This window comes from Gigantopelta aegis, chromosome 3 (genome assembly GCF_016097555.1).
Source record: "Gigantopelta aegis isolate Gae_Host chromosome 3, Gae_host_genome, whole genome shotgun sequence".
NCBI lineage: Eukaryota > Metazoa > Mollusca > Gastropoda > Neomphalida > Peltospiridae > Gigantopelta > Gigantopelta aegis.
In genome coordinates, this window is record NC_054701.1 from 22,730,678 (window position 1) to 22,744,253 (window position 13,576).

The 13,576-nt window shown below is 33.6% G+C and overlaps 2 protein-coding genes across 4 annotated transcripts in view; one reads left to right on the plus strand and one right to left on the minus strand.

Moving 5' to 3' along the window:
- Window positions 1–5,163, plus strand: part of LOC121367710 (squamous cell carcinoma antigen recognized by T-cells 3-like) — a 31,038-nt gene extending 25,875 nt beyond the window's left edge. For all 3 annotated transcript variants that reach the window (XM_041492038.1, XM_041492040.1, XM_041492041.1), the window contains exons 18-22: window positions 1,166–1,270; window positions 2,061–2,150; window positions 2,970–3,053; window positions 3,537–3,700; window positions 4,486–5,163. In XM_041492038.1, coding sequence (XP_041347972.1) covers window positions 1,166–1,270; window positions 2,061–2,150; window positions 2,970–3,053; window positions 3,537–3,700; window positions 4,486–4,666 — 624 coding nt within the window. In that variant the 3' untranslated portion in view covers window positions 4,667–5,163. The remainder of the gene's footprint in view (window positions 1–1,165; window positions 1,271–2,060; window positions 2,151–2,969; window positions 3,054–3,536; window positions 3,701–4,485) is intronic.
- A 2,504-nt stretch (window positions 5,164–7,667) lies between these two features.
- The window catches only part of LOC121367711 (sphingomyelin phosphodiesterase 4-like), a 45,989-nt gene continuing 40,080 nt past the window's right edge, over window positions 7,668–13,576 (minus strand). Inside the window, exons 17-18 of the mRNA XM_041492042.1 lie at window positions 10,508–10,636; window positions 7,668–9,440 (exon numbers count right to left, since the gene is read on the minus strand). Coding sequence (XP_041347976.1) covers window positions 9,114–9,440; window positions 10,508–10,636 — 456 coding nt within the window. The 3' untranslated portion in view covers window positions 7,668–9,113. The remainder of the gene's footprint in view (window positions 9,441–10,507; window positions 10,637–13,576) is intronic.

Sequence of the window (13,576 nt, forward strand, 5' to 3'; positions counted from 1 at the left end):
TAAATAAAACATTTCTTTCTTTGTTTAAAAGGTATCCAGTGTAGAGAGGTTCTATTTTGTATTCATGTTTAAAATGGACTGAAGAATGTCCAATTTACAGAGGGTCTTGTTTTGAGAAGTTTCATTGTACTTATGTTCTGTATTGTAGAATGTAATTATTTCACCTGTTTTACTTAAAAGATTACCTGCTCTAAGCTTCCTATATAAAACCGCTGTGACTGACTTGTTGTATTTGAATAAGGTACTAGATAGGAAATAGATGCCTTTGTGATGTAGATTCAAGAAAGACAAGTTGACAGTGGATTTCATAGCTCTTGTAACTCACCACCTTTCTGTTTCACCTTCTAATGAACATACTGCTTTGGGTGTTACCTGACCGATTGTTCAGTTGAGTGGCACACAATTGTTTGCTTAGCCTAAACTTGAGTGAGACGAAAACCATTGTTGAAAGCTTGCTAAATAACAAGCAGTCTTAATAAAGAGAATTAAACTGTTTCTCTTCCGGCTCCTAGATGATTAGTTCAAACACAAAATTAACACTACAGTGGTGCATAAAACATTTCGAGCTCATCACTTATAATTTTAAGTAATGAGTTACTTTGAGCCATCAGTGGTAATCATCTCAAATACCGTTTATATCGTTTCGGGCCTCTTAAAATTGCAAGAAGGATCGTTTCATTTGTGCATTGCTCATGCAAGTCTAGTTTTGCATATCCCTTATTTAGTTTTTTCATTAAATTTCAAACACCATTTACATGGCAGGGCTTCTAGATTATGGTAGCCCAACTCCCATGGCTAGTGATGTTCAGTGTTGGGGCTAGTAAATTACTACTATTGCCATGCTCAACGGCTAGTTTATTTAGTAAATATGAATATTCTCTCCCCAAATCTAAGGGCTTTTAAGCTCTTGTCTCTTTAGGTATTTACTTAAAAGTAGGGCTAGTGAATTTTTAATCATGGCTAGTATGTTTTTTTAAACTACTGATCCCATGGCTAGTGATTTTTATAAAATTTCTAGAAGCCCTGAATGGTCATGCAGGGTTACACAAAAATCAACTGTGTTACCTGAATTTGAGCTTGTGTAACCTGTAAATGGTTTATGTCCATTTTTTTCTTCTCGGAGGTCTGAGTTTTTGTGAATTGTCTGATCTTCTTATTTCAACAGCTCTGTGTTACGCCAGCCCTTGCCAAAGACCGAGAAATGGTTGAAGGTCGCCCCATGTTTGTTTCAAGGTGTGAAGATAGACAGGGTGCCAAAGCAGAGTTTAAGGTAAAACATTTATGAAACTTCTAGTTTCTTCTTGTAGTATTTATTAAAGGCATATTGTCACAGACCACTAACAAAGTATTACCTGAAATTTTTTTGTTTGATTTGTCACTAAATGTACTTCATTCAACCATCTTCATAACCACCATACTCCATTTATTAATGATATTTTGTAAAAATAATTGAATTATGGCAGTGGTCCATAATTCAAAAATTAAAATTGACGAGAGGGGTTGACGTGGATTTTACTCCATCATGGTTCAGTTAAGGTGATGCAATAGCTAGATTTGGTTTCCAACAATTAATGTAATTTTTAATTTATTATCCATTGTTAGAGAAATAAGGTCCATAAATCCATGACAGTATGCCTTTAAGGTTTATGGTCAAGGCTCCCCATCCTTGACATTGTCACATTGATCAGGGGCAATAATAAGAAAAAGGTATATGGTCAATATTTTTTAACCCAAAGCTCTTTTTTTCATTGATCATCTCCACTTATTTTTTTGTCATAAATTAAAATGAAAGTAAAGAGATGATGTAGTAATTAAAAGGAAGTGAAAACCTCAAATAATTGATGCATTCTTTCTAATGTTTTTATATGCTTTTATGTTGAATGTTTTAACTGATTTTAACAACTGTGGTCTCATAAATGATAATAAAGTAGTTGCAGTGAAACTGATTTGGACATATATTCCATCTCCCTTACCTTCCTTCCCTATGAAATAACTGTGTGTCTGTTTTATTGTATAAAATAATAAAATTTAGAACTTTAATACTTTCTCTTTTGTTTCAGTTTTCTACAGATATGGAAACAAATAAGTTATTTATAAAAGGTCTTCCATTTACCTGTACAGTGGAGGCTTTAAGAACAATATTTAGTCAGGTTGGTAGTAAATTATAAAATTGTATAGTGTGTCTAATGGTGTGTTCATTTGGTGCTTGTGAATAGCATGAATTCACAAGTTCCAAATTGTGAACATGACTTTACCAAGTGGAAAGCGTTCAGGCAATTTATAGACAAGATGGAAGGATGCCACCGCAACTCATAATTGCACATAATCAATCAATTGTTGGAGCCACGTGGAAATCAGTTATTAGTAAGCAGTAAAAGAATTGGGTTTTTTCAATCTTGCTTCGCATATTAAACCTTACAATTACTGCGAGATAGGTCTGCATATGAATATCAACTAAAAAATGCAATTGTTTTCAAGATTTACCACAAATGATTTGTGTTTGTCCGGCCATTTTTCCACAAGTTGTGAAGATTGAGACAGAAAATCCTACCACAGTTCACAGGTTGTGTTCATGGGTTATTTCATCATTGAACGAACACTCTTCACAACTTGTGAATTAGGAAATATGATATTCACGACTTCTAATGAATCAGCATAAGTTTGATGACATTTTAATGGCCATTTGATGTGGATATGGATTACTTCCAGAGATTGGGTGGGTTTTTTTTTTTTGGGGGGGGGGGGGTAGGGTTGGGGGGTAATTAATGATTAAATATAAAACTAATATAGACTATATTCAGAAGCATATTGGATTTACCAATTTCAGGCTAAACTCTCAGAAGTAAATGTACTTTAAATATTGTTGAATGGCTCCAAGTTGGATATAAGCATTGATATAAAATATTAAACCTTGGTAGTTGAAACTGTAATTTGTGGCTAATTCTCTAAAAAGTTTGTTGTTTTTTTAGCATGGAGAACTGAAGGATGTCAGACTTGTGACGTACAGGAATGGAACTCCTAAAGGCTTGGCCTATGTTGAGTACTGTGATGAGGTACATAAGTAACAGATAGGACTCAAATACTTGTCAGGACATTTTATTTATTGGCAGCCACTTCTATGTACCATACAAAGCAACTTGTGTATTTTACAACTATCATTCCCCACTCCCCCAATATATATAGCCCAGACTGTGCATGTGAAATATGATGTCATTTCATCGTCTCCTAGTTGTGGTTGAAACATTTTGGGACGGCCCTCGGGCCTTGTTATTCATAAAAACATTTACAAAAATAATATGGATAATAACAAAATTATTACACTCGTGTGTGCGTTGTACTGATTTTATGAAACTTGTGTCAGGATTTATGTATTGCCCTCACTCTCACAAAAATCCTGATACTCATTTCGTAAAATCAGTACGAAAACACAAGCTCGGATGATAATCTCTATATAATAACCATTAATGTGTTTAATGTGCAGACAAGTCATTTAAATGGTTTTTTCCCTTTGACTGCCATTTACTTATTTATTGTAGTCACATGCTGCCCATGCTGTACTGAAAACCGACGGTATCATGATTGGAGAACACCAGATCTCGGTGGCAATCAGCAATCCACCTGCGAGGAAAATGCCCGAGACCATTAAAGGTGAAGGTGACAGAGTTCCTTCCCTTGGAGGAGGCAAGAAGGAAAGTGAATTGTAAGTGAAACTTTCAGCCATCTCCTTGTATTCAAAAACTACAGTTGCAAACAACTAAGAGATCGAAGTTTGAGTTAACAAAGTTTGACTATGTGGATATTTGCCATTTCCACAGATTCAAAATTGTAAGTAAAACAAATGTGATGCTCATTGTACTGCCCTCCTGTCTTGCATTACATTTTTTTTACTAACCAAATTTTGCTTAAATGTAAACTCTTTCAATTAAATGGCGTCATTTGCTGTGGATATTTAGTACCACCAAAGGTCATTGGTTTGAAAGCACCAAATCATACAATATTGTTGGACATTGCACTAATGCATGATAATGTCTCTGAGATAGGATTTAAAAAAAAAAAAAAAAAAAAAATTTTGATTTTTTTCATAAGAGGGGTGGGACGTAGCCCAGTGGTACAGCGCTCGCTCGATGCGCGGTCGGTGTGGGATCGATCCCCGTCGATGAAACCCATTGGGCTATTTTTCCGTTCCAGCCAATGCACCACAACTGGTATATCAAAGGCTGTGGTATGTACTAGCCTGTCTGTGGGTTGGTGCTGATAAAAGATCCCTTGCTGTTAATTGAAAAAGAGTAGCCCATGAAGTGGAGACAGCGGGTTTCTTCTCTCAATATCTGTGTGGTCCTTAACCATATGTCTAACACCAAACAACCATAAATAAAATGTGTTGAGTGCATCGTTAAATAAAACATTTCTTTTCTTTTTTTTATTTCATGATTTACTTGGTCATCAAGAAGTTGGGTATTTAGCTGATGTTATTTTCTATTTCAGTCGAGGAAAAGCTCGAACACAAGTATCCCTGATACCCCGGTCTTTACAGCACCCACAGTCATCTTCCCAGACTACGGTAAACACGAAATCAGTAGACAAACAGTCTGTGGCAAATGGACAATCTTCATCTAACAAGTCAATGAGCAATGCAGATTTCAGAAACATGTTACTTAAAAAGTGAGGTGTCAAGAAGATTTTTTCATTTTCATACTGAAATTCGTCATCATCAATCATCAATATACTTTCCTTTGACACCCAGTGGCCGATGCATATTTCGTGCTGGGGTGTGATTCATTCATTTATTTGTGTCAGTAAGTGCGAGGTCTGTGCATTGTTCACTTGTTATATGTTATAATAGTAGGACCTACATAAGTGCTTGTCATCATGATCAATGGCTTGTTGGTGATGAAGATAATTCTAGCTTGGAATTTATTTTTTGTGGGAAAACGTTTTTATAGAATTGTGGTACTGTTGTTCTTGAATATTGTTTCGAGTCTTTCATGAAAACATTGAAAGACAGTTTAGTTTCTAGTGGCAACACTAAATATGTTTTTGAGGTCTATGTCTTTCCAAGCTTTTGTTATCAAAAGGTTAAAAAAAAAATCAAGTGACACTGCAAGTGGTCATGAAATATTTTCTATTGTACGAATGATCTGTATAAAATGGTTATTCATTAAATACATTGTCTTTGTTATGTTTTAAAGGAACCAGTGTTTATACTAGCACAATGAAATCTGTCTAGACTAGAATCCTGTCACAACCGGCCAAGTTTCATGGTCCTGAATTTTCTAACTTCTAAAATGCAACCCTCTAAACACTGGATAAATCAGATAAATACTGGGTATCCAGCATGATCCAGTTTAGACAGGTTTTACTGGAGTATGTATTTTGCACATGGCAGATATGGAAGGAAAGAAGGAAATGTTTTATTTAACGATGCACTCGACACATTTTATTTACAGTTATATGGGCTACTCTTTTCGATTAGCAGCAAGGGATTTTTTATATGCACCATCCAATAGACAGGATAGCACATACCACGGCCTTTGATGTACCAGTCGTGGTCTTTGGGGGGGGGGGGGGGGAGAGACATTATGTAAAAGCTATATGCTGAATATAAAGATTATGATTTACAAATATAACAGTACTTGTATATAGATTAAGTCTGGTATAACCTTCTACTCCCATCTGTTTAAATCATAAAGATAGGTGGTACAATTTGAAATACTGACCAGATGATTTCTCAATAAAAATAGATAGTTTTGAAGCATGTACACTAGAAATAACCAGTAGCTATCATTCAATACCCTCATGAATCCAAAACGCCAATACCTTTGGTTTTATCACATTTTTACATGATTTTGTATACATGTCAATCTGAAAAAATATCTCGGGACATTTTGTTGAGTCCTATATTGTCAATATAGGACTCGACAAAATTCCCTGATATTTTTCCAGATTCCATTACACCCAAATAAAATTCCCTGTATTTTCCCTGAATCAAGACCAAAATTTCAAATTCCCTGAATTTTCCAAGCAGTGAATTTTTTAAAACAATTTCCTGTTTCCTTGTATCAGGGTACCCACGGGACGGAAATATAATTTTAAAACTATCAGTATATCTGTAGTATACATTTCAAGATTATTAACTTTTCTGCTACACCAAGTCAATAAAAGGAATGTTTTTCCCTCCAGAATATTTCAAATTAAGAATGGTATGGCTTATCAGGTTTCAGAATAAAGTAGTTAGCAACATGTATAAATTTCATGGGTCTGATCAAATAAAAACAAATTATACATGCTAGGCATCTGTTCTTCATTTAAACGGTTTAGTTTATGTGAATTCATTTCAGTGTTATGTATGTCTGGGAATGGAAAGGAATATTTAACTCCACCTCGGCTTATTTTAAACTAATTAAATCACCTGCTCAGTTGGTTGAGTGCTCGCTTGAGGTGCTTGGGTCTCAGGATCAAAACACTTGGGTGGATCCATTCAACTGATTGGGATTTTTGTCATTCCAACCAATGCACCATAACTGGTCAAAGTATGTGGTATGTGCTTTCCTGTCTATGGGAATGTGCATGTAAAAAAATCCCTTGCTGCATGAGGGAAAACATGCTCCGATGACAAAGTGTCAGGATTACCAAATGTTTGACATCCAGTAGCCAATGATTGATTAATCAATGTGCTCCAGTGGTGTCATTAAACAAAACAAATTTAACTAAAGTCACGTGGTTATTTTGACATTTTGTAAAATCAAGCAACCACAAAGGATCATTTATATGCACTTTCCCATAAGAAAGTCGGTCGTTGGGGCCCTGTGTGGAACAAAAAAACTCTTAACAGCACAGCTGATTTAAATTCCAACCATTATGCTTGTTTGAAGTTTCACTCATAGAAATGAACCAAAGCATGTGCTTAAGCCTATTGTCATTAATCGCCCACTGGTTTTATGTTCTGGGTTTTGCCAGATACCAAAGAAAACATTTAATTTTTTCAACCCCACCCCTCGCCCCATGTCCAGTGTTACCAAAATTAAATCAAACCACTTGTTAAAATATGAATATTTATTCAGTTACATGTACAAAATCAATACAGCACCATATTATTATGTTTGTATGTACAGTGTACATATTTGTTTTGGATTTACACTAGTTATTCACATTACAAATTTAAATACTAGTATACCATTTGATCATTATCAGCATCTCGTTTTATTAAAAGCTTAATTTAACCATTAATACATTATATTGCACTGTTAAACATATATACATGTGTAAAAGCAATGAAAATGCAATAAGCCGCTCGATACACTTAAAAATCATGACTGGTATGTAAACAGCATGTGCATAACTTGGAAAGATGTCCAATACATTAAATGCTGAACCAAAAAAAGAAACTTCAGATTTTCAGACCTGTTAAATTTTTTTAAAGAAATTAATTAAGGATTGTCTGTTATTTCTTTTATGTTCATTGGGGTATGAACAAAAAAAAAAATCAAAAAAAGATCCGCAAACTGAATTGGCGAAGCCGTTCTTACATACGTTTTCAGACTTCTTCTTTTTTTTGATACCCAGATGAACATAAAAGAAATGACAGACAATACTTTTATTTAAATTTGAATGATACTTGCTAATAATAACATTAAAACTTCATACTTTATTTTGAATTACTTTTGGTCCATAACATGATATGATATGATGTTCCCTAACAATGTAATTTTTACATTCATTGAGAATTTAATAAACGCCCGTTGCTACGTCTGGACCAATGGGATGATGTTGTTTTGTAACAGAAATTTAATTATTTGTCATTGAAAATAATGAGTTAGAATTATCAATTTTACTCACTGTACAAGTTGATTTTCATGTGAAAGCATGGCTAACATGTTCCACATGTTTTGAAGTCGTTTTTTTATCAGTTCAACTTTGTAGTCAATGAGAATAAAACATAAAATTTGGTAATTTTTGTAATTTCCGTGAACATACTATCAGCATGCTTGATGGTGGTATGTCAACAAAAGTGGTTGGAACATCTGTTGGGTACTCTAGCCATGCTATTCGGAATTTCCGGACACGATTTCATTAGACAGGACATACCAGTGACTTACAACGTTTGGGATAGTCTACACAGACATGTAAGGCGTCGACCCAACCTGCTGTCTAATGCCAATGAACTTTGACAAGCAGTAGTTGAGGAATGGAAGACACTTGTCAGTTCCATGCAGCAGCAATGCAACACAATCATCCATGTATTTTTACATTGTACTATGGTATAGCAAATTTACAAAAGTTTAGTGAATTAGGGCCCCTAGTGTGTTTACTTTCAAGTGAACCATCTAAATATCTATCACAGAGTACTGGCATTTGGACCAAAGCTTGCATGACCAACAATAAATGGATAATTTTCATCAGGACCCAAACAATAGTATCCTAAATACTACTGTTTCACTGTCGCTGCTGTCATTTAGTCCTGGCCTGGTGCTTATAAAACTTTTAAGAGTCTAAGACTCGAGACTAATAGAGTCTTGAGATGCTAACGTCATAACAACGCCATACAAATTGTATGAATGTGACGTCATTAGAGACTGACTCTGGACTCTAAAAAAGTTCTGTTCCACCGATAGTCCTTGCACACATACACTGAAGAAATTTAATTGTTTCATAAATAAAGATCTCCATGTCCAGTTATGTAATACATAATGAAAAAGTGATTACTTAAATAAATTATGGGAGTCCCGTTTGACAAATGTTGATGCAGTTTAGTCGTGTTCCACACATACTGATGGCATTTTGTCCCGTTTCACAAATAATAAGAAAAATGTATCCTATTTCACTTATATGAATGAAATTTAGTTCTGTTTCAAATTTTGTCATGTTTCACAAATATTACTGAAATAGTCCCATTTCACAATTTAGTCAACTTTTGTCTTGTTTCACAGTAGAATCTCGTTGGGTCGAACTTGGAAGGGTCAAATACACCGAAATGCTCGAACCAACAACGAAGTCTTGAGTTACATTTACACGATGTTGACCGAATGTTAGGTCGAACTGTCCGATGGGTCGAACACTTTCTCGAACACAGACGGGGTTCGAACCAACAGGATTAAACTGTATATTGCTGAAATTTAGTCCTGTTTTACACTGTTAGTCCTCACAATTGCCGCAATCAGTCCATAAAACATTACCAATATGACGAGCAGAAAGAGAAATCTCACAGGTCCTATGCCAATCCAGAAGCGCAGGAACAGGAAGAGCAATGTTAGATACATAATTGTCGAGTAACTTGCTAGAAAGCGCAGGCTCAATCTCGGCTGCCTGAGTACTTCGGCCGTTTGTTTTGAAATGGGAGAAGTTATCTTGTGGCACGGAGCAATGGGAGGTGAGAAGAACACTTTGGCCAGACCCCCAACCAGGTCCTGTCTGTTGTACAACTCCTTGATGTTCTCACCAAACTGAAAAATCCAAGTGGAAAGGTTAAAATCCAGGAGCTAATTTCACAAAACGTTGTAAGAGTTTACGTCTGAGGCTAGCAGTTATGCCGGTAATACATTTACATGTGTTTGGCATCTATTTCACAAAATGTAAGAGTTTACGTCTGAAACTAGCAGTTATGCAGGTAACACATTTACATGTGTTTGCACGCAAAAATTACATCATTGTGGAAGATGAAGCATTTTAAGGACAAAAGAAAATGAAATATCTGTACATCAAACTATTTTTGTTGTACTGTTACTAGTAATAAAAAATTGTGATTTAGTCGTAGATTTACGTTTACATGCAATACTAGGCTTACAATGTTTTGTAAAATTGGGCCCTGGATGTGATGTATCTTGTATTATTAAATGTGCAATATTATCACTGAAATAGATAACATTCTAATTTCATTAGAGGGACGATCCAGAGTTTTTAGCCCTAGCGAGACTTCCATTTGTTCCCTCAATAAAACCCACACACATCCTGCTTTCTTGTGTGTTTTTTAAAACACTATCATACCCTAACCAGGGCTCACATTGAAAGTAACTTTACTTTAGCCAGTTTTCAAATATTTACAGTATTTTCTTGAAATTTTTTTAAATTTGGCTAATTTAAGGAATATTCTTTTAGCCAGACTAAATGTTGTAGCCACCTTGAATAAAAATTATTCCTGATTAACAAGTTTTAAATATAAAGCATTATATGGATAAAAACATTTGGAATGACCTTTTGCCAAATTATTTCAAATTTTGTTTGGCCATTGGAAGAAATAATAAATTTGTCTGTATGAAGATATTTTAGACAAAAATCCATACCAAGATATTGTAAAACATTAGTGTTCAGAAATGTATTGATTATTGACACATTCATATTCTAATTAAGCAAATTGTAATATTTTAATAATGCAAAAATCTTTCATTAAGTGTAAATTAAAAAATTTTATCATCTTAAAATATTTTTTAATTTAAAATGTTTAAATACACTAAAGAATAGATGCAGATTACTAGTAATATTAATAAATAAAACCTAACAATAACCACTGTACCTGAAAATTGACAAAGGAACAAAACTGGTGTAACATTCTGACTAGGACAGCATTTTCATAGCTTTTCACCGGCTGGAGGTCAGGATCACCACTCAAAGATATGTCAAACTTCCTCAGTCCGTTTATTATCTGTTTAAACAAACAAGAAGGCTTGATTCAGGGTACAGTTTGGATTCAAAATCTTGATTTGCGATATTTCTTGTCAACTGAAAATTGAGTAGCAAACTACTGTTTAATGCTTTAAAATTGAGTAGTCACCTCTGAAACTTGTGTAGCGAATCACAACACAACACTGAACAAAATGTTCCCTGCGATTAGCCCAAACAAAATGTTATTTACTACTTAATTTGACAGGATTGTTGACCATTCTTAATTAAAAATAATAATAATGGTGATCCAAAAATCTGTAGTACTACAGACTTCGCCATTAGCAAAATTAAGGTGAGCCGAAGATCACTCTCCTTAAGCGATGCAGGCGAGCAATCACATGAAGCAGATAGAGGAAGTTTCAAGTGAAATTCATTAAACGTTTTATTGCAAGGCAATCAATCTTAATCTTTTTAGGCGAGTGTGGAGGGGAGTGGGAGTGATTGCTCATCTTTCCTGTCAAAGACTGGTACTATAAGGAACAACCATGGCCAAAAAATTTAGTTTTCTTTATATACGAGTAACAGAATAATTGAATGAATATCAAGCACATAATAAATCAAAAGAATTCTTAAAAAATTGGCAACCTTTAACCCTTATAAACTGTACTTATAAAATGGCGTCAGGATGTATCGCGAATAGAATTAAAACCGTTTTGGATAAATTAATAGACAAAGACCAAACTGGTTTCGTTAAAGGAAAATACATTGGGGAAAATATTAGATTAATCTATGACATTATGTTATACACAGAAAAACATGATATTCCTGGATTACTGCTACTAATTGATTTTGAAAAAGCATTGATTCTTTATCTTGGTCGTTTATATATAAAGTGTTAGATATATTTAACTTTAAAACATCCATTAAAAACTGGATAAAAACGTTTTACAATAATTCTTTATCTAGTGTAATACAGAATGGATTTTTATCTGAAGCTTTCAAATTAGAAAGGGGTTGTAGACAAGGAGATCCTCTGTCTCCTTATATATTTATTCTGTGTTCTGAAGTACTTGCAATTATAATAAGAAACTCTAGCAATATTAAGGGAATCAGTATTGATGGTCAAGAATATTTAATTTCGCGATATGCAGATGACACAAGTTTCATTCTTGATGGTTCTCCCGAGTCTCTGTACAATACATTGAAGCTTTTAGATTATTACGCATATACATCAGGCCTACAAATTAATTTTTCTAAATCAAAAGCTATATGGATCGGAAAGAAAAAGTTTTCTAACGATGTGTTCCATCGTACGCGGTGGAAGTTAGAATGGGGCGCAACACAATTTAATTTGCTCGGTATTAACTTCGCAGTTAACATGGAACAAATAATTGCACTGAACTATGATTCTAAAATAATAGAAATGCAAAAATTAATGAGGTTATGGTCTGTTAGAAGATTAACAGTTTTAGGAAGAATAACAGTACTGAAAACTTTAATAATGCCAAAGCTAACCCATCTGTTAATAGCGCTACCAAATCCAAATGACAAATTGATAAAAAATGTCAATACATTATTTTTTTAATTTATCTGGCAGAGCAATACTGAAAAACTGAAACGGAATCTAATAATACAAAATTACAAAACAGGTGGTATTAAAATGATAAACATATCAAATTTTATAACAGCCTTAAAATGCACATGGATTATACAAGGCGATTATTTCCTAATGCGAAATATTGAACACACCTCAAATACGTTTTGGAGAGACACCTTGTTCAGCTGGTTAGATACACAAATATCAAAAACCACAAAATGTTGAGGATATTTTAAGCATTAATATTTGGTATAATAGCAAAATATGTATAGGTAACAAACCATTTATATACAAAATTTATATAGATAACGGTATTATATTTATAAATGATTTATTAAATGAACAAGGTGATTTTTATACATACGAACAGTTTGCAACAAAATATCACATAAATACAAACTTCTTAGAATATGCTTCACTTACAAGTGCTATTAAATCATTTATAAACAAGCTTGGAACAATAAGGGATGACACGTTCACAATTCTAAAAAATCCGGTTTTTCCGTTTAAACTAAAATGTTTATTAAAAGACAAAAAAGGTTGTAAAGATATTTATGATATAACTTCACAAACTATAACCACCAAAGCACAATTAAAATATCCGAACGAAGGATTTATGTATGATACCAGGCAATGGGAAAAGTATTATGTTATTCCTTTTCGATGTGTAAAAGATTCAACCGTATCATGGTTTCAATACAGAATACTGCATAGAATCTTAACTACAAATAAATTTTTACACATGATACATTATATTGATTCAAATGCTTGTGACTTCTGTCAAAATTCCCCAGAAACGATACCACATCTATTTTTTGACTGCAATAAGGTTAACCACATTTGGGGAGCTACAAAACATTGGATACAGACTGAAACTGGAATTGATATTTGTTTTAACCGAGATATTGTTATGTTTGGTATGGTTAATAATGAACACAGCAACTTTGTAAATTGGTTAATTATCAATATTAAATATTATATTTATAGTATGAAAGTACAGAAAAAAGTATTAAATATAAATGGAGTTAAAAATATATTGCGAAACAAATTTGAAATCAAAAGGTTTATTTCATACAAAAATTGTGAACATGAAATTTTCAATAATCAATGGACTTAATCTTTTTAACTGAAACTTCTTATAAATAGCTTGCTTCGAATTACAGGTCTTTTCGTTTGTAATTGCAGGGTTTTTTGTTTCGAAATATAAATCTCTTTTCGTAGCATAGATTTTAAGTCTCCCCCCCCCACCCCCGTTATTTTTTTTTTTTTTTTTTTTTTTTTTTTTTTATCTATCTATCTATTCATTCATCAATTTCTTTCTATTCTATTGTATTTTCTTTCTTTCCTTCTACTTTTCTCAACTCTTTCCAAGATATGAATCAT